The 25,767-nt window shown below is 50.2% G+C and overlaps 1 protein-coding gene, 1 long non-coding RNA gene, 4 other non-coding genes and 1 pseudogene across 6 annotated transcripts in view; 4 read left to right on the top strand and 3 right to left on the bottom strand.

Annotated features, from left to right (window-relative positions):
• Positions 1 to 155, top strand: LOC128781464 (U1 spliceosomal RNA; annotated as a pseudogene).
• Positions 156 to 6,640: 6,485 nt separating this feature from the next.
• On the bottom strand, positions 6,641 to 6,804 carry LOC112296634 (U1 spliceosomal RNA). Its single transcript, XR_002973956.1, has one exon. It is a non-coding gene; the product is annotated as a U1 spliceosomal RNA (small nuclear RNA).
• Positions 6,805 to 10,063: 3,259 nt separating this feature from the next.
• Positions 10,064 to 10,153, top strand: TRNAY-GUA (transfer RNA tyrosine (anticodon GUA)). Its single transcript is given in 2 exon segments — positions 10,064 to 10,100; positions 10,118 to 10,153. It is a non-coding gene; the product is annotated as a tRNA-Tyr (tRNA).
• Positions 10,154 to 10,702: 549 nt separating this feature from the next.
• LOC123478759 (uncharacterized) lies at positions 10,703 to 16,153 on the top strand. Its single transcript, XR_008427410.1, has 3 exons — positions 10,703 to 10,904; positions 11,273 to 11,343; positions 11,918 to 16,153. It is a non-coding gene; the product is annotated as an uncharacterized lncRNA (long non-coding RNA).
• On the bottom strand, positions 12,584 to 12,747 carry LOC112296633 (U1 spliceosomal RNA). Its single transcript, XR_002973955.1, has one exon. It is a non-coding gene; the product is annotated as a U1 spliceosomal RNA (small nuclear RNA).
• A 2,357-nt stretch (positions 16,154 to 18,510) lies between the features above and the next one.
• On the top strand, positions 18,511 to 18,674 carry LOC112296623 (U1 spliceosomal RNA). The gene has a single exon (XR_002973948.1). It is a non-coding gene; the product is annotated as a U1 spliceosomal RNA (small nuclear RNA).
• A 3,199-nt stretch (positions 18,675 to 21,873) lies between these two features.
• The window catches only part of SNX6 (sorting nexin 6), a 63,390-nt gene continuing 59,496 nt past the window's right edge, over positions 21,874 to 25,767 (bottom strand). Inside the window, exon 14 of the mRNA XM_053928354.2 lies at positions 21,874 to 22,563. Coding sequence (XP_053784329.1) covers positions 22,510 to 22,563 — 54 coding nt within the window. The 3' untranslated portion in view covers positions 21,874 to 22,509. The remainder of the gene's footprint in view (positions 22,564 to 25,767) is intronic.

Below are 25,767 nucleotides of genomic sequence, written 5' to 3'. Positions count from 1 at the left end.
TGGCAGGGGAGATACCATGATCACGAAGGTGGTTTTCCCAGGGCGAGGCTTATCCATTGCACTCCGGATGTGCTGACCCCTGCGATTTCCCCAAATGTGGGAAACTCGACTGCATAATTTGTGGTAGTGGGGGACTGCGTTCGCGCTCTCCCCTGACGTTGACGGTGTCTGAAAAGCAGGGTATTCATTTGCCCCTGGCTGTGCGCGCCTGGTGCTTCGTCTTTTCTGAGGACGTCCGGGGCTTTTTTTTTCTCAACCGCGGTTTGCAATTTCGAGTGCGGGACTTTCTAGTGTTCTGTGACGCAAACATGCATGCGGATCTTTTAATCCTACTACTACTCCTCCTCTACTACATCCCGAACCATCAACGTGAGGGAAGGAAGAGTTCGCTGGTGTGTTACTGCTAATATTCTCCTTTCGTACTCAGTGGACTCTTCTTCCCTGTAGAGATCTTCTTCCCTGTAGAGATTGTTCCAATCGAGCCAGTGAACCAGACAGTTATGCTGTGGGTTTTGGGACTGAGATATTTGGGGTCGTTTTTTTTATTTTGAAAAAATTTTTTCCAATATGTAATTTTTACATCTTACTGTTCATACTGTTACGGTTGCCCCGGTTTTTCCCCCTTTGCCCCTTTCCACCATGCCCACCCCCCCATTCCCACAGTCAATCCCCACATGCATATTTGTTCTCCCCCCCCCCCCCCCCATTAAACTTTGTTTTAATGGGTCTCAAAATTCTGTGACAGATTTTGGTCAAGTTGTTTCCATTAAAAAGTACTGATTTTAAAAACTAATAACTTAAAAACGCCACACACGCAAAAAAACCAAGTGGTCCACAAAACAGCTCTCCTTTCCCTTCTGAAGATTTTACGATGCATTGTATCATTAACCAGTCCTTTACTATTAAAAGCGGCCAATTGAGCAAACAGTTCTGAGACCGTTCTTCCACCACTGATTAAGACTGGGGTGGCAGGTGTTGGGGATAATAGTCATTTAGCCTTCTGAGCTTTCTGGGCAGACTTGGTGACTTTGCCAGCTCCAGCTGCCTTCTTGTCAACTGCTGTGATGACACCAACAGCAACTGTCTGTCTCATGTCACGAACAGCAAAGCGACCAGGGGAGGATAGTCAGAGAAGCTCTCAACACACGTGGGCTTGCCAGGAACCCATATCAACAATGGCACAGCACCACCAGAATGTTTTACTTTCCTTTGGATCATAGATCAAACAGAGCGTTCGTCGACTTTCTATGTCACTTTCTCTACAGTTCTAGAGAAATAGGCCCTCTGACTGAGGAAGATATGTTCTTACTTTCTCCTGAGACTGCCGCTAACCTACTAAAGAGACGCTGTGCAAATAAAAGAGTACCATATTGTGTATCGAAGACAATGTTTGTAGAGTTCCCTGGAGGAAAAAGTCACCTGTTTGGTACTTCCGTGCCTCCCGGAAAAAAAAAAGGGTATGCCTAAAGCATTCTGAGCTATAAAAAATTGATGTATGGAGAGTTGGCCCTTAAATAAAAAACATAGACAAGTGTAAAAGTACATGAGTTGTGAAAAAGTCACTTAGAAGGAATAAAACCAGTTATAGAAGAATTAGATAAGATAACTTTTTAAAAGATAAAAAAAAAAAAAAATTAGCGTTGGCTGGTGTAGCTCACTGGTTTCGGTGCTGGCCTGGTTCAATTTCCAGTTGGGTCCTCAGCTGGCAGAGTGCGAGAGGTATCTCTCTCACACGTGCATGTTTCTCCTTCTCCCTCCCTTCCCCTCTCTCTGTAAATGAATGAATAATATCTCTAATAGATTTCCGGCCAAGATGCAGGTGTAGGTAGAAACCCTTCCCTTCCTCACACAACCAAAAGAAAACAAAAACCAGTCTAAAAGCAATAAACTACAGAAGTGCCAGAAAATCAAACTGCATGGAACTCTGACAACCAAGGAATCAAAAGAAACAGTCAACCAGACCAACCATTACTGGTAGGAGGGAGACAGGGCCGACAGGCAGATGGAGACCCCATGATGGGGCTGACTGTAAAGGACCCGGGGCAAGGCGGCGGCCTGTTGCAGGTGGGGCTGGTGGAACAGGAAACTGAGACTCGCTCGGGAGTTGTCACGGTGGGAGAAACTCCCAGTCCATTTTCTTAATGTAGGTGCTGACTTCTTTAAACAATTTCCTCGTGTATTCTCTGCCTGTAGGGCAGCTCATTGGATTCCATTTTGTTAACACCCACAATCAGCTGTTTCACACCCAGTGTATAAGCCAGAAGGGCATGCTCTTGGGTCTTTCCATTCTTGGAGACACCTGCTTCAAACTCACCAACACAGCAGGAACAATCAAGACAGCACAGTTAGCCTGAGATGTCCCTGTAATCAGTTCTGGATAAAGTCTCTGTGTCTGGGGCATCAATGGGGGTGACATAATACTTGCTGGTTTGAATTTCCACAGGAGATATCTAACGCTGATACCACACTCACTTCAGCTTTCAGTTTACTCCAGACCCAGGCATACTTGAAGGAGCCCTTCTCCATCTCAGGCAGCCTCCTTCTCAAATTTTTCGATGGTTCTTTTGTCAATCCCACCGCTTTGTAGATGAGATGGCCAGTAGTGGTAGACTTGCTGGAATCTACGTGTGCAATAACCACAATGTTGATGTGAGTGTTTTCTTTTCCCATTTTGGCTTTTAGTGGTGGTTTTGTTGACACCTGTGTTCTGGTGGCAAAGCCGTTGTGAAATAGCTGCATATATGTTCTTTTACTTACCTTTCATCTTCTTTCAACCAGTGCCCACCACACTCCCTCCTCTCTTACAGCGGTTAGCCTGTTCTATATTTCTATGCTCATTAGTTTATTTTGTTCATTAGATTCCATTTATAAGTGAGATCATAAGGTAATTGTCTTTCACTGATCTACTTCACTTACCATAATAGTCTCCAGTTCCTTCCATGCTGTTGCAAATGGCAAGAACTTCTTCCCCCTCCCCACCCCCCCAAAGATTTCATTCATCCTCTCTTTAGAGTGGGGAAGTGGAGGGACAAGGAGAGGGAGAGAAACATCAACGTGTGGTTGCCCCTCACCGGGGACCTGGGAATGGAACCGGCGACCCTTTGGTTCACAGGCCAGTGGTCAATCCACTGAGCCATACCAGCCAGTGCTATATATGTTGTTTTAAGATTATCTCATTCTGAGAACCAAAACGTTCTTGGTCTCGGTCAATTCTGGGTCAGGGCACATAGCTGGGTTGCAGGCCAAGTCCCTAGTTGGGAGTATATGAGAAGCGGCCAAATGATGATGTTTCTCTTCCTTTCTCCTTCCCTTCCCACTCTCTAAAAAACCCATTTTCTTAATTTTTAAGTATATTTTATTGATTATGCTAATACAATTTTCACAATTTTTCCCCATTTCCCCCCCTCCACCCTGCACCCCCCAACAATCTAGGATCCTCCCCTTAGGTCATGTCCATGGGCTGTAGACATAAGTTCTTTGACTTCTCTGTTTCCTATACCATTCTTAACCTCTCCCCGCCTATTTTATGCCTACGAATTATGCTGCTTCTTCCCTGTACTCCCGCCCATTCTTCCTCTCCCCTTCCCCACCGAAAGCCCTCCATGTGATGTCCACTTCTTTGATTCTGTTCCTATTCTAGTTGTTTGCTTAGCATTTGTTTTCATCGTTGTTTGTTTGCTTAGGTTCAGTTGTTGATTGTTGTGAGTTATCATTGACCTGTTCATAGTTTTTGATCTTCAATTTTTTAGATATGCCCCTTTAACATTTCATATAATAAGGGCTTGGTGATGATGAACTCCTTTAACTTGGCCTTATCTGGAAGCACTTTATCTGCCCTTCCATTCTAAATGATAGCTTTGCTGGGTACAGTAATCTGGGATGTAGGACCTTGCCTTTCAAGACTTCAAATACTTCTTTCGAGCCCCTTCTTGCCTGCAAGGTTTCTTTTGAGAAATCAGCTGATAGCCTTATAGGTGCTCCTTTGTAGGTAACTATCTCTTTTTCTCTTGCTGCTTTAAAAGATTCTCTTTATCTTTTAATCTTGGGTAACTTGACGATGTGCCTTGGTGTGTTCCTCTGAGTCCAACTTCTTTGGGACTATCTGAGCTTCCTGGACTACCTTAAAGTCTATTTCCTTTGCCAGATTGGGGAAGTTTTCATTATTCAAATAAGTTTTCTATTTCTTGCTGTTGTTCTTCTCCTTCTGACACCCCTATAATTTGGATATTGGAGCATTTAAAGTTTTCCCAGGTGTTCCTAAGCCTCTCGTCATTTTTTTTGAATTTTTGTTTCTTCATTCTGTTCCAATTGGATGCTTATTTCTTCCTTTTTTTCCAAATCATTGATTTGAGTCCTGGTTTCCTTCCCATCACTGTTGGTTCCCTGTACATTTTCCTTTATTTCACTTTTCATAGCCTTTACTTTTTCCTCTATTTTGCAACCATAGTCAACCATTTCTGTGAGCATCCTGATTACCAGTGTCTTGAACTGTGCATCTTATAGGTTGGCCATCTCCTCATTGCTTAGCACTTTCTCTTGAATTTTGCTCCCTTCTTTGTCTTTGCACACCTGTTAAGTTGTAACAGCGCGGGGCCTTAGGTATTCAGTAGGGCAGGGCAACCCTCTTTGCTCTGTTGTGTTGCTGTCTGTGGGGGAGGGGTCAAAAGGAACAATGCAGCTCTTTTGATGGGCTCAAGCCCCACTTTCCAAAAAACTTGTGTGAGCCCCACCTGCAACAGCCGGCCGCCTTGCCCCGGGTCCTTTACAGTCAGCCCCATCCATGGGGTCTCCATCTGCCTGTCGGCCCTGTCTCCCTCCTACCAGTATGGTTGGTCTGGTTGACTGTTTCTTTTGATTCCTTGGTTGTCAGAGTTCCATGCAGTTTGATTTTCTGGCACTTCTGGTAGTTTATTGCTTTTAGACTGGTTTTTGTTTTTCTTTTGGTTGTGTGAGGAAGGGAAGGGTTTCTACCTACACCTGCATCTTGGCCGGAAATCTATTAAAGATATTATTCATTCATTTACAGAGAGAGGGGAAGGGAGGGAGAAGGAGAAACATGCACGTGTGAGAGAGATACCTCTCGCACTCTGCCAGCTGAGGACCCAACTGGAAATTGAACCAGGCCAGCACCGAAACCAGTGAGCTACACCAGCCAACGCTAATTTTTTTTTTTTTTATCTTTTAAAAATTTATCTTATCTAATTCTTCTATAACTGGTTTTATTCCTTCTAAGTGACTTTTTCACAACTCATGTACTTTTACACTTGTCTATGTTTTTTATTTAAGGGCCAACTCTCCATACATCAATTTTTTATAGCTCAGAATGCTTTAGGCATACCCTTTTTTTTTCCGGGAGGCACGGAAGTACCAAACAGGGGACTTTTTCTCCAGGGAACTCTACAAACATTGTCTTCGATACACAATATGGTACTCTTTTATTTGCACAGCGTCTCTTTAGTAGGTTAGCGGCAGTCTCAGGAGAAAGTAAGAACATATCTTCCTCAGTCAGAGGGCCTATCTCTCTAGGAACTGTAGAGAAAGTGACATAGAAAGTCGACGAACGCTCTGTTGATCTATGATCCAAAGGAAAGTAAAACATTTCTGGTGGTGCTGCCATTGTTGATATGGTTCCTGGCAAGCCCACGTGTGTTGAGAGCTTCTCTGACTATCCTCCCCTGGGTCGCTTTGCTGTTCGTGACATGAGACAGACAGTTGCTGTTGGTGTCATCACAGCAGTTGACAAGAAGGCAGCTGGAGCTGGCAAAGTCACCAAGTCTGCCCAGAAAGCTCAGAAGGCTAAATGACTATTATCCCCAACACCTGCCACCCCAGTCTTAATCAGTGGTGGAAGAACGGTCTCAGAACTGTTTGTCTCAATTGGCCGCTTTAATAGTAAAGGACTGGTTAATGATTACAATGCATCGTAAAATCTTCAGAAGGAAAGGAGACTGTTTTGTGGACCACTTGGTTTTTTTGCGTGTGTGGCAGTTTTTAAGTTATTAGTTTTTAAAATCAGTACTTTTTAATGGAAACAACTTGACCAAAATCTGTCACAGAATTTTGAGACCCATTAAAACAAAGTTTAATGGGGGGGGGGGGGGGGAGAACAAATATGCATGTGGGGATTGACTGTGGGAATGGGGGGGTGGGCATGGTGGAAAGGGGCAAAGGGGGAAAAACCGGGGCAACCGTAACAGTATGAACAGTAAGATGTAAAAATACATATTGGAAAAAATTTTTTCAAAAATAAAAAAAACGACCCCAAATATCTCAGTCCAAAACCCACAGGCATAACTGTCTGGTTCACTGGCTCGATTGGAACAATCTCTACAGGGAAGAAGAATCTCTACAGGGAAGAAGAGTCCACTGAGTACGAAAGGAGAATATTAGCAGTAAACACACCAGCGAACTCTTCCTCCCCTCACGTTGATGGTTCGGGATGTAGTAGAGGAGGAGTAGTAGTAGGATTAAAAGATCCGCATGCATGTTTGCGTCACAGAACACTAGAAAGTCCCCGCACTCGAAATTGCAAACCGCGGTTGGAAAAAAAAAAAAGCCCCGGACGTCCTCAGAAAAGACGAAGCACCAGGCGCGCACAGCCAGGGGCAAATGAATACCTGCTTTTCAGACACCGTCACGTCAGGGGAGAGCGCGAACGCAGTCCCCCACTACCACAAATTATGCAGTCGAGTTTCCCACATTTGGGGAAATCGCAGGGGTCAGCACATCCGGAGTGCAATGGATAAGCCTCGCCCTGGGAAAACCACCTTCGTGATCATGGTATCTCCCCTGCCAGGTAAGTATGAGCTGCTCTGCTCCCCTCCCCGCGAACCCCCACGCTCGACTCCCTTTACACCCGCGGTAACTTTTCTCGCGCCCCAGCCCCCCGCACCCTCGCTGCCTGACCGTTCCCCGCTCCCAACCTCGCCCGTGGCGAAAACAGCCTCGGCGGCGTCTGCTTCTCGGGGGGGCGGCGGGACGTGCAGGCGCTGGCGGGGAAGGACCGGCAGCCTCTGCTCTCCTGCTCATCTTCATACGCCACGCCCTCGTCGTGACGTCCCAGACGCTCTGCCTTCTATTCTGCCGCCGGCGGGCGCGCGCCGCTGGCGGTGAGGCCACCGCTCCCAGCCCGAGAGGACCGGATCTCGCCGCACCCCGCGCCCAGCACTTACGGCCCCACCTTCGGTGCAACAAAAGATAATTTCACCCCGTTTGGTCCTCGCTTGCTGGAACTCGTCTTCAAATAATGGAAAACTTGGGAAAGGCCTTTTTGCCGGTTGACATTAAGCGCTAAGTGGCTTAATAAGAAATCGTGGTGATGTTTATTTACGGGGTCTTTCTGGGCCAGAGTGACACAACGTGCTTCGGAACATGTGGTAGCCTAACCTAGAAAGGCGGAACGAAATGCCAGGAGTCTACATTTTGTGGAAAGAAAACCAGGTTGAAGCGCTGAGCCCTTCCCTTCAACCGCAGCCAGGCCGGGGGTGGGGGAGGTCTCCCGGGAAACCCAGTGGTGAGGGTCAGGCGCCCTTCTACCCCAGCACGCGCAACAGGGTGGCCCCAAAGTGCCCCCTGGTCCTTTCTGACTTGGACTCTGCCAAAGATGAACACAGCAGACGGTAGTGAGTGGCCAGTGGTGAAACAGATTTTTTCAGTAACTACCGACAGGGTGGGAAAGGCTGAGCTCCATTCCGATTAGTGCAGAGGTGACTGAGGCGTCTCTAAAGGGACACGAGGGGGTGAGGAACAGCTCAGTAGAGTCAGAGAAGTGAAAGACTACAAGGGTTGGTCCGTATAAAGGCAGTTAGGACAGTCGTGTTTGTTGGCAAGCAGTGACGGAAGTTAGTAGGATTCTGTCCTCCCAGAGACTGGGAGACAGGCTCTGTCCTTCCCCGATTACATTTCAAAGGAGTATAAACCTCTAGGACTTTCTCAAGCAGGCATTTAATGGGGCGATGGGTGGTCCTTCCTTAGGGACAGGACCTGATGCTGCTACGAGCCATGCTGGAGGCTGGTCAAGTCTCTTGGTGCAGGAAGCGCTTTGGATGGGGTGTTACATGCTGAGAGTTCTGCAGTTGGCAACTTAAGGAATTCTGTTTTGTGATCAGATAAGATGACTGCACTCCCCCCCCCCCCCCCCCCCCCCCGTGAAGCCTGACCCCTTCTTTTATATTCTGATCTCCTCTTTCACTCCATTCAACAGTTGTGTATGAGTGCATACACGGTGCCAGACGCTGTTCAGGAATTTGGGAACAAAAAGCCCTCTTGGAGTGGGGTGGGAGAAAATCGACAACGGACACATTAGGTGAATTAATGAGTGCGTTAGGTGCTAAGAGCGATGGAACAAAGGCACGAAAAGGAGGGAAAGGGGATGGGGAGTGGCAGCGAGGGGCAGGTGGCTGTGTTAAACCGGGTGGTCAGAAGAGGCCACATTGAGAAGGTGCCATGTCGAGGACGCAGAGAAAAGGGAACCCTAGCGCACCGTTGGTGGGAATGCAGACTGGTGCGGCCGCTGTGGAAAACGGTATGGACTCTCCTCAAAAAACTAAAAATGGAACTGCCTTTTGACCTGGCAATTCCACTGCTGGGTCTATACAGTAAGAATCCTGAAACACCAATCCAAAAGAACCTATGCACCCCAATGTTCACAGCAGCACAATTTACAATAGCCAAGTGCTGGAAGCAACCTAAGGTAAATGAGTGGGTAGATGAGTGGATCGAAAAACTGGTACGTTTACACAGTGGAACACTAAGCAGTAGAAAGAAAGGAGCTTCTACCCTTCGCCACAGCATGGATGGATCTGGAGAGCGTTATGCTAAGTGAAATAAGCCAGGAGGTGAAAGACAAATATCGAATGATCTCACCTATAAGTGGAACCTAATCAACAAAACAAACAAGCAAGCAAAATAGAACCAGAGACATTGAAATAAAGAACAAACTGACAGTAACTGGGGGGGGGGGATAACGGGGGAAATAAGGGGAAGGGTCGTCAAGGAACAGCTATAAAGGACCCATGGACAAAGCCAAATGGGGCGGGGTAGGATTGAGGGTGGGAGGTGGGGGGGGGGGGCGGGGGAGAGTGGCGGGGGTGGGGGAATGGAGACAACGGTACTTGAACAACAATAAAAATAAAAACGAACAGTCTTAGAAAATGAGAGAGAAGGTGCCATGTGAGCAAGAGACCTGAAGAAGCCAAGGGAGTTGGTCACTGGCTTGTCTGGGGGCAGGGCATCCTTAGCGCTAAGATCAGCAGGAGCAAAAGCCCAGGTAAGGCTGTGTTTGGAGAATAGCACGCAGGCCCTGTGTCTGGAGCAAACTTAAAAAGAGTTGCACAAAATTAAGTCAGAGAAGTGACTGGGTGAGGGCAAGGTCATGAGGACCTCCTAGACCATTGTAAGGCTATTTAAATCTGAGCAAACCGGAAGGTTTTGGAGCACGGGAATGGCTTGAGCTGACACACACCGCACCCCGCAGCAAAAGAACACTGGCTGCAAGGGTGGCAGGGACCACAGCAGGGAGATCAATCAGGAGACTTGCATGATCCGAGCAAGACCATGTCGGCTTATGCATTCTTGGCATGAGGATAAATTTGAACTAAAGGCACTTAAAAATCAGCAGGTGGCTTGGCGGTTTAGCAGCCGCCTACCGGTGCCGGTTCCGCTGAGTGCTCCTCCTTTCCTGCCGGAGGCCTCCGCCACCCGCCCCACGCAGCCGTTTTCGCCAGCGCCGCTCCCCTCCTCTCCCCCCGAGTTCCTACCGGCTTTCTGGCCGCGGATCGCTGGTCGTTCCCCCCGCCCCCCACTCCCCTGTAGAAAGGCGCACAGGGAGGGGAAATGAGGCAACAGGTGAGAGCCCGGGCCCAGGCGTCCTGAAAAATCGTAGTTGCGGGGCGGGGCCGCGGCTGAGGATTCGCTGGGTCCGCCCGGAAAGGGAGCGGTGGCGGCGCGTGCCCGGCTCTCTTCAAAGGGCCCAACCCCAAGGCAGGTTAGGCTTCGGGCGCTCCAGCGTCTTGGCGTCCGTCATCGCAGGAAAAAGTGATGACCCAGCCCCAGCAGCGTGCGCCCTTCGATAGCTCAGCTGGTAGAGCGGAGGACTGTAGGCTACGCCTGTGTGGACATCCTTAGGTCGCTGGTTCGATTCCGGCTCGAAGGAGGTGCCTGACGTTTTTTGCGCCACGAGAAAAGCCTCCCCCCCCCCCCCCCCCAGCGGTCTGGCGCCCCGGCCTGCCCTAGGCCGCTGGCCTGTGGGTTCTGACCAGATGTCTAACTTCAGCTCTTGGCCCTCAAGGCTAAATCGGCAGGGCCTGAAGGGGAGGATCCGGAGGTCCAGCCAGAGAGGGCACCCAGCAAGTAAGGGGCCGTGGCTGAGGGGGCGTGGATACAGAGAAGGCCAGGCAGTGAGTGAGTGGTCCCTGCTCTCTTCTTCCCTCCTGAGGTTCGATGTGCAGTTGGAGCGCACGCCAGAAAGGACTGGCAGTGGAACCGCAGTGGGAGGGTGGCTCTCTGAAGCTTCAGCCGCCCAGCGGGTGCCCTGCCCTGACCTCTGAGGCCACAGTCACAGTCGGTTCTGGGACTGCCTCTCGAACGGGAAGCCGCGTTTCCCCACACGTCTTCCTTTCCGGGCAGGCTGCTCCCGATCTCCCCACCCCCCTCCCCGCCCCCGCCAACCCCCCCCGCCCCCCGCGGTCTCAGCCCTCCCCGCTGCCGTCCCACTGTTAAGGCGCGCTGAGCCCGAGCCTTGCGGTCTCCACGGTGTGCGCAAGGACATCCTACCATTGCGGCCGGACAGGGGACCTTCAGGAAGATTCTACTGCTCTGCAGCTACAGAGAGCCCCCAGCCTCCGAAGTCACCATCTGCGGAGACCTTAGACCTTCACTGGATGTGGCCCCCGGGGGATGTGGAGGTGTGGAATCCTCGGGAACCTACCTTGGGTTCTTCGGGGGAATGGAGGCGGGGGGTGGGGTGGGGTGTGGTTTGGTGCCCAGCACTCGTGAATGTGTGCCGGGGCACGGCCGACTCTTCCTGTCTGGGGTGTAGCTGAGAGTAGCAGGGAGCCTCGGAGGCACTGCCCCTCATCCTCAAAGGTGCGGAGGTGCCCGCCGCCCAGTCAGAGGGTGGCGACACATATCGGTATGGCTTGCGCTGCTTCTAAGTGGGACTTTCGCGGGGTCACTGAGTGGTCTCGGGACGGTGGGCCCAGGTTTGTAAAATACATGGAGCTGGGGCAAGGAGAGTCCAACCCGAACACCGGTGTTTTCTCTCTCTCTCCAGTGCCTCTTCGGGAAGCCACAGAACTTTGACCTATTATTTCAGGAATCAGCAGCCACTGCCAAAGGAATCGGGTGAGTGGGCAAGAGGAGGGGAGCTAAGCCCCCAGACTGGCCAGAGTGCCTCATGAAGCCCCGGGAGTGGTCTCCCGGGCTAGCATGGTATCGTTTGTCCATCGCTTCCCCATAAACCTCACTGGGCCACAAAGCGAGCTTAGGCCATTGTGGGCAGGAGGGTGGAGGGGCACATCAGCCCCGGGAGCGGGGCGGGGGGAGGCCAGGGGAAAATAGGGGCTGAGCCTGGCACATGTAGCTATGCTAAAAAGTAAAGAAGTGCACGGTGACTGATGGGGTCATGTCCAGAACACAAGAGCCAGTTGAAAAGGGTTCCCGCCGGCCAAATCGAGTTAATGATGATGGATTATAATCCATTGAATAAAATAATATAATCCATTATAATGACACAGCAATGTCAACAAACACTAAGTAAGGACTAGACCTTGATCTCCAAATACTGTTCTCCAGTAGGAGAAACCAGGACTCTTTGGAAACCGGTCTAGCCTCACTTCTTTGGGTTGTCATTTTCCCACGGGGGCTCCCATGTACATGTAAAAAATATGTATGTTTTTCTCCCGTTGATGTGTTTCAGGTCCTTTTTAATTCCTAGGCCCCGTTGGAGGCCCTAAAAAGGTAAAAGGGAAGTTTTGATTCCGCTGCAGCTTGGCCCAGGGTGAAACAATGGATGAACAGAAGGAAGGCGCAAGTGTGTAAGAAAAATGAGGTCCTTTCCCTTGGTCTGCCTTTTTTCTGACGTCTGTACAATGATCAGATTCTCCTACAGGGAGAAGAGGTGGAGGGGAAGCTAGGTTGGAGGCTAGTTGTGTGGACTAGAGAATCCTCCCCCTGAGCTCTGTATAGCTTTTATTTAGGGGTGCGAACAAGTGGTGTTTAGAGCCATTGCTGATGAAGCTGAACAGAGGGTGTTCCCCACTCCCTTCACGTCTCTGTAGGGAGAGCTAGCGTTTACTAATCTGATCTGGACTCAAGAGAGAGTGCCGCGACCAGCGCAGAGTACGGGTGCCTGAGCGGGGGAGAGCGGAGGCAACAAGAGACTAGGGAACACACCACAGGCAGTTGAAAGCAAACAAGAACCAAGCGAGGAACCGTGAGCCCGGAATATGGCCTCAAAAGCACAAGCAGGGGGGGGGGGGGGGGGGAAAGAAAGAAAGAAAAAAGCAAAAAGAAACTAAAAAACGCTTTGCGGCTAGGGCCGTAAAAGCCCACCAAGGAGTCTAATATTTAACCTCAGGAAAACCAGGGGAGAGCGCGAACGCAGTCCCCCACTACCACAAATTATGCAGTCGAGTTTCCCACATTTGGGGAAATCGCAGGGGTCAGCACATCCGGAGTGCAATGGATAAGCCTCGCCCTGGGAAAACCACCTTCGTGATCATGGTATCTCCCCTGCCAGGTAAGTATGAGTTGCTCTGCCCGCCTCCCCGCGAACCCTCACGATCGCCTCCCTTTACACCCGAGGTAACTTTTCTCAGGCCGCCTCGGCACCCGCGCCGCCTGAGCGCCCCCCGTCCCAAACTTGCCCATCGCGAGAACAACTTCGGCGGGGTTTGCGTCGCGGGACGCGGGACGCGGAGGCGCGGGCGGAGTACGACCGGCAGCCTCTGCGCTCCTGCTCATCTGAATACGACACGCCCTCCTCGTGACGTCACCTCGCCTTGCCTCCCACTGGGAGCCCGACTCAGGAGAGAGCTGCTGTGGCTCTTCTAGTTAACAAACAAACGTTAGTTTGCCATTTAAAGTTAGGTTGAGGAGTGCCATTTTTCTCACAGTCTTTTTTCTAGATTTTTTTTTCCCAGTGGGAAAATCACAGTCTGGGGCTTCTGGCTTGTCTTCTTTCTACGGTTTTATTTTTGTTTATTTTTAGAGAGGGAGAGAAACATGCAACGGTTGCCTCTCCCACGCCCCCACCTCGGGCCCTGGCCCGCAACCCAGGCGTGTGCCCTGACCCGGAACGAACCTGCGACCTTTCTAGTCCCACACCAGGCATGGGTGTTTACTTTTTCTTGGGCCGCCTTTGTGGCCTGGAGGAGGTTAGGGCAGGTTTGCCTGACCTCTAGGTTTCTCTAGATATGACTCATTGCCTGTTGTTAAGGGAAAAAAGTAAATCCACTAATACATGCAGTAAGCTAGCTACCCTTTGTCCAGGAAAAATGTGAAAATAGAAAAAACAAAAACCCAAAACCAAAACAACCAAAATGACTACAAGCAAGTACGCTGACTATAAGCAAGCATCTTCAAGTCTAAGGACAAGAACTGCCAACAAATACTGAACCGTCCCATAGTGGGTTCGTTTTTCATAGCTACATGACTAGAACACTTCTGATCATGCTGTGGGTACTGCAGGATTAATTTAACAAGTAAATGGATGTTGGGACTCAGGTATGGAATGGGAGGGCAAGGAGGAACCATGAGGCGTTCAGTTGGAAACTGGAATTGGAGATATCGGTAGGGCCCTGCTCATTATGTTTAATAGGTATAGGTATGTGTAGGAAATACACGTATTTCCTAGCTCCAGCCGCTGAAGGGGCCTAGAAGTGAAGACACCCAGTAACAATAAGCATACCCAGTGCCCTGTTCTTCCTTTCTAAATGCCATTCCCCAATAAAAAGAACCAGGCTCTCTGGAGAAATAGACAGTTTTCAAGGAGTCACCTTCCCTGGATGAGCCTGGAACATCTCGTGCCAGAAAAATAAGGAAATGCTCCAAAAATTACCTGAACATCTCAAAAGGTGGCTAAACTTCAAGGGGCTTTCATGGGCCCAATCCGACAGCATTTGAATATCAAAAGAAATAAAAACAGTTGTGGATTGTAAACAACTGAATAACAACCACGAGTTCATATTAATTGTACATAAGGGAAGGAGGGAAAGTTCTTCCTCACAGTAGACCGCCAACTAATAAATGTACGATGAGTGATGGAATTAGAAAATCAAGATTTGGTTAAAAACTATTGTGCCGAAGGTTGATGAGGAGCTGAATATCCACACATTATCTGCACACAAATCGCCGAATAATTACACGGGGCAAACCCGGTAAACACCCCCAGCAGCAGAAGGTCGCGGGACTCACCCCACGTGCACCCGTGTGTGCTTGTGCAGCGCCCTCCCTCCCAGATCGGCTCTGGACTTGGCTCTGTGGCCTGCTTTGGCTAATGGGACACGATTAGGTAACCTGATGCAAGCAGAAGGTTGAGAAGCATTTTGTCATTGGGACTTGCTCTCACTTGCTGTGCTGCCACCACTGTGAGAAAGAAGTCTAGGTTGGCCTGTCGGAGGAGCCTGTTGGAGCAAGCCTGGGTTAGCCTGTTGATGAAGATGAACCGTGTCAGCCGAGGTCCCTTAGGCTGACCGGGCCCCAGCTGACTGCAAGCCCACAGCAGCAGTGTGAGCGATCCCACTGGAGACCTGAAGAACTGCCCAGCCGAGCCCGGCCAAAATTGCCGATCCAAAGAATTGTGAGCAAACAGAATGGTCATCCTCTTAAAGATTGTATTTATTTACTTTTGGAGAGGGGAAGGGAGGAAGAGAAACATCAACACGTGAGAGAAACATTGATGGGCTGCCTCTGGCACACACCCCTAGCCCCCACCTCGGACCTGGCCCGCAACCCAGGCATGTGCCCTGACTGGGAACCAAACCAATGACCTTTCGGTTTGCAGGACGACGCCCAACACACCCAGCTACACCAGTCAGTGCGAACAACTTAAGTTTTACGGCAGCCTGTTACACAGCAATGCATAACTGATACAGTACCTTAACCAAGTCATCGGCGTTACCACCACCAATGATTGAACAAACGGACTTAATGCACAGCGGCCAAAATGTGATGCCCCGAGAAGGGCACTCTATTGATGTTTTAGGGCTGTCAAAGTACAGGCATACCTCGCTTTACTGCACCTCAATGCATTGCGCTTCACAGGGGTCGCGTGTTTTAAAAATAGAAGGCGAGACCATCCACCAGCACGAAGATCGTGACTCGCTTTTTGTGATACCTGCTTTTCTTACTGGAATGGAGCCCGCGATAGCTCTAAGGTATGCATGCCTCTACCACAAACTGGGTAGCTGAAAACAACAGGTCTTTCATTTCGGAAGCTAGACATCCACCATCAAGGGCAGGGCCAAGCTCCCGCTAAGACTCTGGGGTAGAATCTTTCCTTGCCTCTTCCGAGTTTCTAATGGTGACAGCCAATCTCTGGCTTGTGGTTACATCACTCCACGCTCTGCTTCTGTCATCACGTGGCGTTCTCCCCGCGAGTCTCTTTCTTTACAGGGCACTCTCTTCTTACAAGGATAACGGTCACCTAGGGTCAGGGCCCACTCCGGCAACCTCACCTTAAACTTGATTGTATCTGCAAAGATCCGATTTCCAAGTAAGGTCACATTTGTAGGTACCAGGGGTTAGAAATTCAACGTATTTTTTTAGAGGGGCACAAGTCAACACCTAACAGTCACGAAATCATGCAGGTGGTCTTCGTTTCCAATACGCACACCTGAATGTGATTATGGAGAAACACAGGACAACCCCCAAATTGAAGGATATTCTACAAAATAACTGGCCTCTAGCCTTCAAAAATGCCTACAAAGAACGACCTGGGAACTAGTTTGGGTTAAAGTAGGTTAAAGAGGCACGACGAGCCCGGGCTGGTGTAGCTCAGTGGATCGAGCGGGGGGGGGGGGGCCTGCAAAGCAAAGGGTCCCCGCATTCCTATTCCCAGTCAGGGCACAGGCCTGGGTTGCCCGCCAGGTCCCCAGTGGGGGGAGCACGAGAGGCAACCGCACATCCATGTTTCTTTCCCTCTTTCTCCTTCCCTTCCCCTCACTCTAAAAATAAATGAATAAAACCTTAAAAAAAAAAAAAGAAAAGAATTCAAACTGTGAATTTGTGGAACAAAATTTTGAGGGGGGGGGAGAGGGAGAGAGACATGACGACTGCATACAATATGTGGCTTTGAATTTTCCTTTGCTGTAAAGGGCATCATAGGGACAACTGATACAAAATTGTAGAACGTCTCCCTGGCTGGTAGCTCAGATGCGCCAAGGTTGTGGGTTTGATCCCCGGCCAGGGCACATACGGGGAACCAAACAATGAATGCATAAACAAGTGGAAAACAAAGCCATCTCTTTCTCTCTCCACCCCTCACCCCTTCCTCTCCCTCTATAAAACCAATTGTAAAAATTCAAAATAGAAAATTGAATAATGTCTGTAGTGTAAATAATAACGTTGTATCAGTGTTACTTTCTTGACTTTTATCATTGAATTGGGGTTAGGTAAGAGAATCCCGTGGTTTTAGGAAATGTTACCGAACAAAAGAGGGGCTCGGCGCCCGCCACCACCCATAGGCAAATTCCGGAGGCAGAGGCGTTCTGAGAAAGGAGAAGAGGTCTTTTACACAAAAGCTGCACAATCTGGGGAGAAGGGCGGGGCGGATGGCAAGCTCCTGCCTCAAAGCCCATCCCCTGCAGAACACCCAGAGGAAAAAAACCCAGCCGCCCTCTGCCAGACCAATCCAAGCCGGCGCCCAGAGTTCCTTCTCTCACTTAAAAATACCGCCCCCCCTCCCCCCCCCCCCCCCCCGGAAACCGCAGGCGGCTGCCGCACACTCATCCGGGGGGCTTGGCTTGTGCCCGGCTGCCGTCCGGCCTCGGGATCCTTCCTGGGGTCCGCGTGTATGGCCCGCGCCGCCATTGGCCACGTGGCTTTCGAGGCCAGAAAGGTCTCAGGAGCCCCCGATCTGCGGCCACCAAGTCCCTGAGGTGCGTCAAAGAAACGTCTCTGCTCCCCCTTTCCTCGGTCTCTATCTCCCAGCCCAAACTTCCGCGCGCTCGGGGAGGGTCCCGACCTATCCCGTGTTTTCCCCCACGTTAGACTCGGCAGGCCTTTCTCCCGCAGGCCACTTCCCCCCCTGCAGCCATCTTGACCTCCAAGGTACATGCGCGCCGCATCCTCTGCGCCCACCTCCACCCGGGGTCGGGAAGGAAATAGGAGGGCTTTTCTCCGTAGCCACACGTTTCAGTTTCACGGGTCTCGCGCAGACTCAGCGCCATGACTTCCTCCCGCGGGGTCTTGCGGGGGGGGCGGGGGGGGGAGTCTCGGCCCCTGCTCCCCCAGCCAGCCTCCTGCGGCCTCTCCCCTCTGAAGTACACAGGAAAAAAGGACACGTCCTGAGACAGCCGACGATCAAAAAGGATGACACCACACGCGTCCTGGGATCTCTGCGCGGCTGGAACCCTCCCTGGCCCTCCAGGCCTGCCGCTTGCCTTGCTTGGCTCCATCGCACCCACCATTCGGGAACGCTCCACAGTGCAATCCTTTTGCTCCCGTGTGGAGAGGAAGCACCAGGCTAACCTCCGCTCGATCTCAAGGAGGACTCTTGTATGGAAGAAAAAGATAAACCCGGGAGGCCCGAAAGAGGCAACCTAGCCCCCCAGGACGGAAGCGTGACATTTCCGTTCATTGGATTTTCAAAGGCGAAGGAACACCCCTGTCCGGTCCACAAGTCTACCCCGTGGATGGAGCCTTGACCGGACATTCTGTTCAAGTTTTCCCTTCACTGTTGCGAGATTAGGTTACTACGTCATCTGAAAGATCTCGAATGAGGATTAAAACAGTTTCGTGTTAAATTGGTGACGAAACTCTGATCTTAGTATTTAAGTGTAATCGACACTGTTGCGTGTCCTTTCCGCTTTTAAAAGAAGGCGAGAGCCGGACCCCTGAGCCACCGCCTCGGTGGGGCCATAACCGCTGGGCGCCGGGTGCGGCGAGATCACGTCCTCTCCGGCCGGCACTCGTCGCCTCGCGGCCACCCGCCCGCGACAGGCCGGGGGCAGAATGCAAGCTACTGCGCCGGGAAGGTCACAATGGTGGGGTGGGGGCGGGGGGTGGGTGGGGGTGGGGTGCGGGAAGCGGGGGACACGGGCTGCAGGGTATGTGTGGGTGTGTCGTATTCAGATGAGCAGGAGCGCAGAGGCTGCCGGTCGTACTCCGCCCGCGCCTCCGCGTCCCGCGTCCCGCGACGCAAACCCCGCCGAAGTTGTTCTCGCGATGGGCAAGTTTGGGACGGGGGGCGCTCAGGCGGCGCGGGTGCCGAGGCGGCCTGAGAAAAGTTACCTCGGGTGTAAAGGGAGGCGATCGTGAGGGTTCGCGGGGAGGCGGGCAGAGCAACTCATACTTACCTGGCAGGGGAGATACCATGATCACGAAGGTGGTTTTCCCAGGGCGAGGCTTATCCATTGCACTCCGGATGTGCTGACCCCTGCGATTTCCCCAAATGTGGGAAACTCGACTGCATAATTTGTGGTAGTGGGGGACTGCGTTCGCGCTCTCCCCTGGCTTACGAGTTCCAATGTTAGACTTAACAAGGCTTCTCGAAAACGGGCTTTTTCGCTCCTCTCGCCAGCTTGGGGGCGTGTTGCTTGTTCTAAGAGCCGCTCACTCTTGTTTCTGGTGCTTTTGTTGTTGCACCTGTATGTTGTGTCCAGCTGCACCCTGATACCGTTGTTTATAGCATCTCTACTCCTTAGCTAGTTGTCACTTTTCCTACTGGGAAGCCATCGAGGTTCAACACCGAGGGAGGGTGAGTGTGGGCGGACGATCTCCCCAAAGGGGGCAGACAGAGTTGTGAGAAGGTTGCTTAACGCCAACTAACCGAAATGATAAACCACAATGAGTGGCTACCACCCATAAGCCAGTAAGTCGACGGGGAGAGCGAGACCCTTTTGCATCGTTAACTGGAATGCAGATCGGTGCAACCACGGGGGGGGGGGAAGCAGTGTGGAAAACACCCGTGCGTTCATTGCAGCGTTTCCAAGTGTCCACCAATAGGGGGGTGGAGAGAAGAAGTGTGGAGAGTTCCCCCCAAAGCAAAAGAGGGCTGCCGGTTGGTGGTGGGTCGTCCAGGCCGGGACTGAGGGCGGTATGAAAACTCAGTCGGTGTGGGTGGAGGTGGGCGTTATGGTCTCTCGGCCCCCAGACAGCTTAATGTAAGATTCAACTGAAACTGCGCTCCGTGGTTGACAGGCCTCGAGTCGCTTCCTTATTCGTCCACAACCCTTTTCCTTTGAAACCCTTGTCCCTGTCCCCTCTCCCATTTTATTTTATTCTTTTCTGCATAGTGCCCCGCTTCAAATAAGGATCAGCTTAAGCTCAACTTGTATGCTTTTAGTGCAAAACACTAAGAATAGCCTTAGCCAGCGTGGCTCCCTTGGTTGGATCGAAAGGTCGCAGGTTCCATTCCCCGTCAGGGAACACATACCCAGGTTGCGGTTGGATCGTCGAGCGACGGAAAAACAACCAACCCATTAAGTAAGAATATTGTATAAGCTTTCCCAAAGTAGGTGCTTCCAGTCCTTGAGCCTCACTGGTCTACAGTGCAGGTCTGACTCACTTTGTCTTGCAGTTTCTTTCTTCTCCCGCCATCCTCCACTCTCAACGCAAGCCCCTCACCGCCCTGGCCAGCATGGCTCACTTGCTTGGGCGTCTGCTGCAAAGTTGCTGGACAAGTTGCTGGTTCGATCCCGGTCAGGGCGCGGGCCCTCTTGCAAGAGGCAATCGATGGGTGCTTCTCTCCCTCTCTTTCTCCCTCCCTTTCCCTTTCTCTTTAAAAAAAAAAACACAAAACAACCCCCCCCCCAAAAAAACCCTTAAATAAATAGTGATAATAAAAGAAAAGCTCCTCATCGCACATCCCCCCCCCCCCCCCCCGGTTCCCACCCAACTACCGACTCCCCCAGACTGGCTGTTTTTATTGGGGCCAGAAGAGCAGTGAGCTATGGAATACCAAAGTTTGTTCAGAAGATGCAAAGTAGAATCTTTCCTAAGTATGTCCGTGAGGGAGTGACATATTCTTTACCTAATTTATAGGGTTTGTTTGTGAGAAGACCCTTGCCAAGTGCGGTAGTCAACTCATTCGTATATTAAGCAACACTCTGCTCCCTGCCCCCACACTGCTGCTTCCAGCCTACCCCCCCACTCCAACAAGTGCTCTACAGGTGTAAGGCGCGGAGGGACACACCGTCCGCTCTACCTCCTTCCCCACAAGGCCACCTGGGCACCAAACAGACAAACTGATGGACGTGTACAGGTTTTTGCCCTGTACTTGCGAGTTCTTAGCATTTGTAGAGCGCCTTCGCATTTCCAAAGCACTGTACCAACATTTATTAATCCTCACAACACCCCTGTGAGGTCGGTCAATATGTCCTTCATAGTAGAGAAACTGAAGCAGAAAGAGGTCAAGAGAACCTGCTTGAGGCCACAAGGGCACCCTGTGATCAAAGGAGCCCCACTGAACCCAGGAGCTGGGGTTCTCCATCCCACATCCACTCCCTTGGTAAGCACTGCATGGGCGTATTTTCACCAGTGAAGGTGACATGAAGGGAAGGACAAGACACAGCGATCTCTCAGTCAACAGGAAAATCAACAGTTCCAATGGCATCGGAGAACATCAGGTAAGGGCCGAAGCGTTAACCCGCACAGCAGTGAGGCTGTGGGGCAAGACCGGAATCATCCTGACTAGCCTTGGGACCTGGGCCAGGCATTCTCCAGGATGGCTTGGGAAGACACATGCGAACTACGAAGGGCGACCGACCCAAACGCCCGTGGTTTCCAAAGGGGAGAAAACTTAAGAGAAAGACCGTGGGGCGCCCTGACCGGCGTGGCTTTGGTTGGGTGGCGTCCTGTGAAGTGAAAGGTGTCTGTTTCCATTCCCTGTCAGGGCACGCGCCTGGGTTGCGGGCCAGGTGCCCCGTTGGGGTGCCTAGATCAACCCATCGGTGTTTCTCTGTCACGTCGATGTTTCTCTCCCTCTTTCTCCCTCCCTTCCCCTCTCACTAAAAATAAAGAAAACCTTGAAAAAGGACAATGGGGAAAAAACATCCAACCTCTCCATCTAATTGTTAAATAGGCACGACATAACGTTCACTCACATTACCAGTGCTGTTCCCGTAGCAGACTCCTCTCTCCACACACCGACCCGTACGCTGGCCTAACTGCCAAAGGGCTCAGCGGCGCACGTCACTTGGTTGTTTGGCCACGCTAAGGATGGAATCGAGGAAACCGCAGCAGACCACGTTGTCAGGTCCCGAATCTTAAAAAGAGCTGTCCTTCTGCCCTGACTGGTGTGGCTCAGTGGATTGGGCGTCCTCCCACAAACCGAAAGGCTGCCGTTTTGATGCCCAATTCAGGGCACATGGCTGGGCTGGCCCCCGTTGCGGGTGTGCAAATGGCAACCCATAGCTGTTTCTCTCCCTTTCTCTCTCCCTAAAAAAATAAAATCCTGAAAAGAACAAAGCAAAGCAAAGCAAAGCTGTCGTCTCTATCCTGCCCCCGCCCTATTCCATCTTCTACGAAGGGCTAAAAGCATAGCAGCAGTTCATTCTTTTCTAAAGGGATTGGTGGACTTGGTTCAGTATGTCACCTTTCACGGAAATGCCCAAAACACTAAGACCTGCTCTGTGAATCACGACACACGAGTAGACTCATTACAGCTACTCCAGACTTTAGAGTGACGCAACGACACAGAGTTAAAAACCATCACTGTTATCACCGTTTATTTGACAATAGTTGGTTTAGTCTACAAGTTTTAAGGCAAACATACTAATGCATTTGCTTTTCTTCAGAAATCATACTTAGAAAGATTACATAAAGTCTGTCCCAAAATTTCTAAGAAATATTCATTAATTAAAAATAAGTCTGATTAAGATGCTTCGCCAGGATACATGAGTGAACGGAAGGAAATGGCGATCTTTATCTTGTCTGAAGAATATATTTTGGAAGGGTTAAACTTCAGAAATCACTGAAAGGTAAATAAGATTGGCAGCCATAAGGGATACTATTCATAAAATAAACACAGTTATAGAGGCGACTTAAAAAAAAAGACTGAACTTTGGGCTTTCGGAAAGGAGGCGCGCACGAGCGGCCACGACGACGACGACGACGACGACGACGACGACCACGACCGCCCCGGGGGAGAGCAGCAGGTGCGGGAGTGCGGCGGCGGCGGCACCCACGGACCGCAGCGCCGCGCCGCTTCTCAGAAAGGAGAGGAGATGCACTTTGTCAGCTGCTGCTTCTGCTTCCGGTGAAAGAGTAAATGCCTAACATCGTTAAGAAAACAGAAATAAAGTCCGAAGGAAGGCAGCCCTTTTTAAACCGAGGGTGGAGTGTGGCCTATGTGTCTCCATTTAACACCGCCAGGCAGTTCTGCAGCAACTGTAGGTTACCCTGCGAAGGAAGGGAGACAATAAACGATGGAGTTCAGACAGTTCGGAAGAGCCTTGTCGAAAATACAAAGTATGAGAAATCACGTGCCACTTCATTCGTTAGGATACGAGAGTTTTGGAAATAGCTACTCATTATAACGAAGGTTCAAAGACACAAAGTTACAGTATTTGTTTCACGGACGACGGTGTCCACATACCAGGTTCTTCAGTACATTTCCATCTAGAGCCAACACGCGTGTTTTGATTTGGCACGTGTCCACGAGGGAGAAAACACGCCCTTTGTGTCCAAGTTAAACTATTGATCATTTTCTGACTGTGAGATAGGCTCTTACCACTTTCCTTTAGCCATTAACATACGTATCAGCGCAGACTTGTAGCAGTTTTTGCAGAAATAGTAAGATTACATACAAAAGGATTCTATCGAATTCGTACCCAAGTACCCATTTGTAACACAGGTGAACAAACCACCGGCATCCACATTTAGAGGCGTGTAAAGACAAATTACAGTACAGGGTCCGGCCAAAGTAGGTTTACAGCCGTGAATGTGCAAAACAGCTTATTCTTGTATTGTGACTTGTACTTACTGTAGCATTTTCCACACGAAGCATAAACCTATTTGTTTGCCCCGCCTGACTATGCAGATGACATCATACATAAATGGGGGTGAAAGAAAACCTCTTTTAAAAAAATTTTTAAAAATACGTATTTATTTTACTCTGTGGGACAGGGGCAGGGAGGGAAAGACAGAGGGAGAGAAACACCGAGTGGTCGTCTCATGCGTGCTGGCCAGCAACCCTGGCGGGCGCCCCGACTGGGAGCCAAACTGACCACCTTTTGATTTGCTGGGAGGACGCCCGACCAACTGAGCCCCACCGGTCAGGCCGGAAAACACCTTCCTTCGAGGAGAAAGTCAACCAAAACGTAGAAAGAATGATGGAATTGGAAAATGACCATCAGGCAACCATCACGACGACATCTGATGCAGGCAAATATCATCAATAGGTGCTAAGACGCCAATGCTGCAGTCATTAGCTATGGGCAGCTAGACACAATTTAAATTTCTGTTAATCAAAAGTAAATAAAAGCTCCGTTCCTCAGTGGCGCTGCCCAAGTTTCAAGTGTCCGATGGCCGCACGAGGCCGGTGGCTACCGCAGTGGACCGTGGTGAGTGAGTGATGACATAGTCGCACGATTAAGAATACCTCTTAATTCCAAAGCGTAAAACAGTAACTCGCCACTGAGAGACCTGCAGGCATCACTTGAACCAAACGATCACAGCTAATAAACTGCACGTGCCTCCTCACCAAATGCGGCGAGAAGACACGAGCATCGCTTTTGTGGTGTTTCTGCCACAAGTGCATAACCCAAACCCAATAATGGGGCAAACCCAAATCGAGGGGCGTTCTGTAGGTCTGCGCTTTTCGCAGTGTCCAGTGTCCTGCGATGCAGAGACTCAGGGGCTTTTCCAGAGTGGAGGACTCGTAAGAGACACGCATGGATCGAGCGCGACACGTTATCCGGAATTGCCTTTTGCTGTTAAGGACGTCACCGGGACAACTGTTGGAATGTAAATAAAGGCCTAAGGATTTTTAGACAAGCGTTGGGTCAGTATTAACTCTCTGATCCTTACTGCTGTAGTGAGAACTTAAAAAAGAATTACTTGATTTTCGGAGATCCGCACTGAGGTGTTTGAGAGCGAAGAGGCATCGTATCTGCAACTCACTCAAATGGCTTAAGACAAAAGGAGGTGTGTCTAGATGTGTGTGTGTGTGTGTGTGTGTGTCTGTCTGTCTGTCTGTCTGCCTGTGAAGAGGAAGGACAAAGCAAGTGTGATCCTCTGAACATTTGGGGACATCTGGGTCAAAAGCATCCAGGAATTTCTTGGATTTTTCTTAGAAATATCTGAAAGTCTGAAATTAAGTGAACGTAGACATTTAACAATTTTTTCTGGCAGTAAATCAACAGGCAGTGACACGTGGTCTCGAAGGTATATTCCTTGGGTCGACTCTGGAGTCAAAAGGTGCACGACCTGCACCGTGACACAAGGCCGGCCGAACTGCCCTGCAGAGGAGCGTGCACTAACCCACACCTGCCAACGGGGGGCGTCTGAGGGCTCACGCCACACCCTCAGCCAGGGTCGTCATATTTTTTTACTGCCCTCATCGTACATTTCACACTCCGTGAATAAAAAATCCAACACCGTTTCCAAGGACGCAAGTGTGCCCTAACGATATTTCTGCGACGGCAACATTTCAATGACCTGACGGCACGTATCCCTCCCAGTTACAACAGACGAAATCCAAAGTACTGTCAAACCATCTTGGTGTGAATGTACCTACCGTCTGGTCTCTTTGGAATAATTTATGTGGGTTCTGGGACTAAAAGTATTCCCTTTCCCTGTTCAGACCCACAAATTCATTAAGAAACCTTACACAGAGCAGGGTTTCTCAACCTCAGCCACCCTGGTATTTGGGACTGTGTAAGCCCTTCACGTGTGCGGCGCGGGATGTTTGGCGGCATCCCTGGCCTCTACCCATCCCTGGTCGTGACACCCGCAAGTGTCTCCAGAAACTGCTAAACGTCTCCTGGGAGGCAAAACGGAACGCAAAGAACACATTTCAGAAAGGATTTGATAGAGCATGGCATCCAGAAACCAGAGGTTGACATCAATTTACACTAGGAGTCAGCAAACTTCTCCTGTCAAGGGCTACACGGTAAACCTTTTAGACTTGGAGAGACACCTGGACTCTCTCAACTACTCAACTTTGCCAAAGCAATCACAAAGCATAATGCATGAGTTTGGCTCTATTCCAGTAACACTTTCTTTATAGATTAAATGCGAGTTTCATGTAATTGTCACATGTCATGAAACAGTCCTCTTCTTTTTGTAGTTTAAATAACCACTTAAAAACATAAGCACCATTCCCGGCTCACGGGCTGTACTCGGCCAACCCCTTCTTGATCCAGAACAAAATCCTTGACGGTTTAGGACCTCTTTCAAAAGAACAAAAACAGTGAACATCAGAAACCAACACGGGCTCCGTAAATATATACCATGCCAAGCTTATCTAAACACTTTCTTCTTTTTTAAAAAATATACTTTATTGATTACGGTATTACAGTTGTCCCATTTTTTTCTCCCCTTTATTCTCTCCTGCCCTGCACCCCCCCTCTCCCACCAGCATTCCGCACCCCCTTAGCTCAT

Source organism: Desmodus rotundus, chromosome 7 (genome assembly GCF_022682495.2).
Source record: "Desmodus rotundus isolate HL8 chromosome 7, HLdesRot8A.1, whole genome shotgun sequence".
In the NCBI taxonomy this organism is placed as follows: Eukaryota; Metazoa; Chordata; class Mammalia; order Chiroptera; family Phyllostomidae; genus Desmodus; species Desmodus rotundus.
Note: the sequence above shows the minus strand (reverse complement) of the source record. Positions and strands in the feature narration are given on the sequence as shown.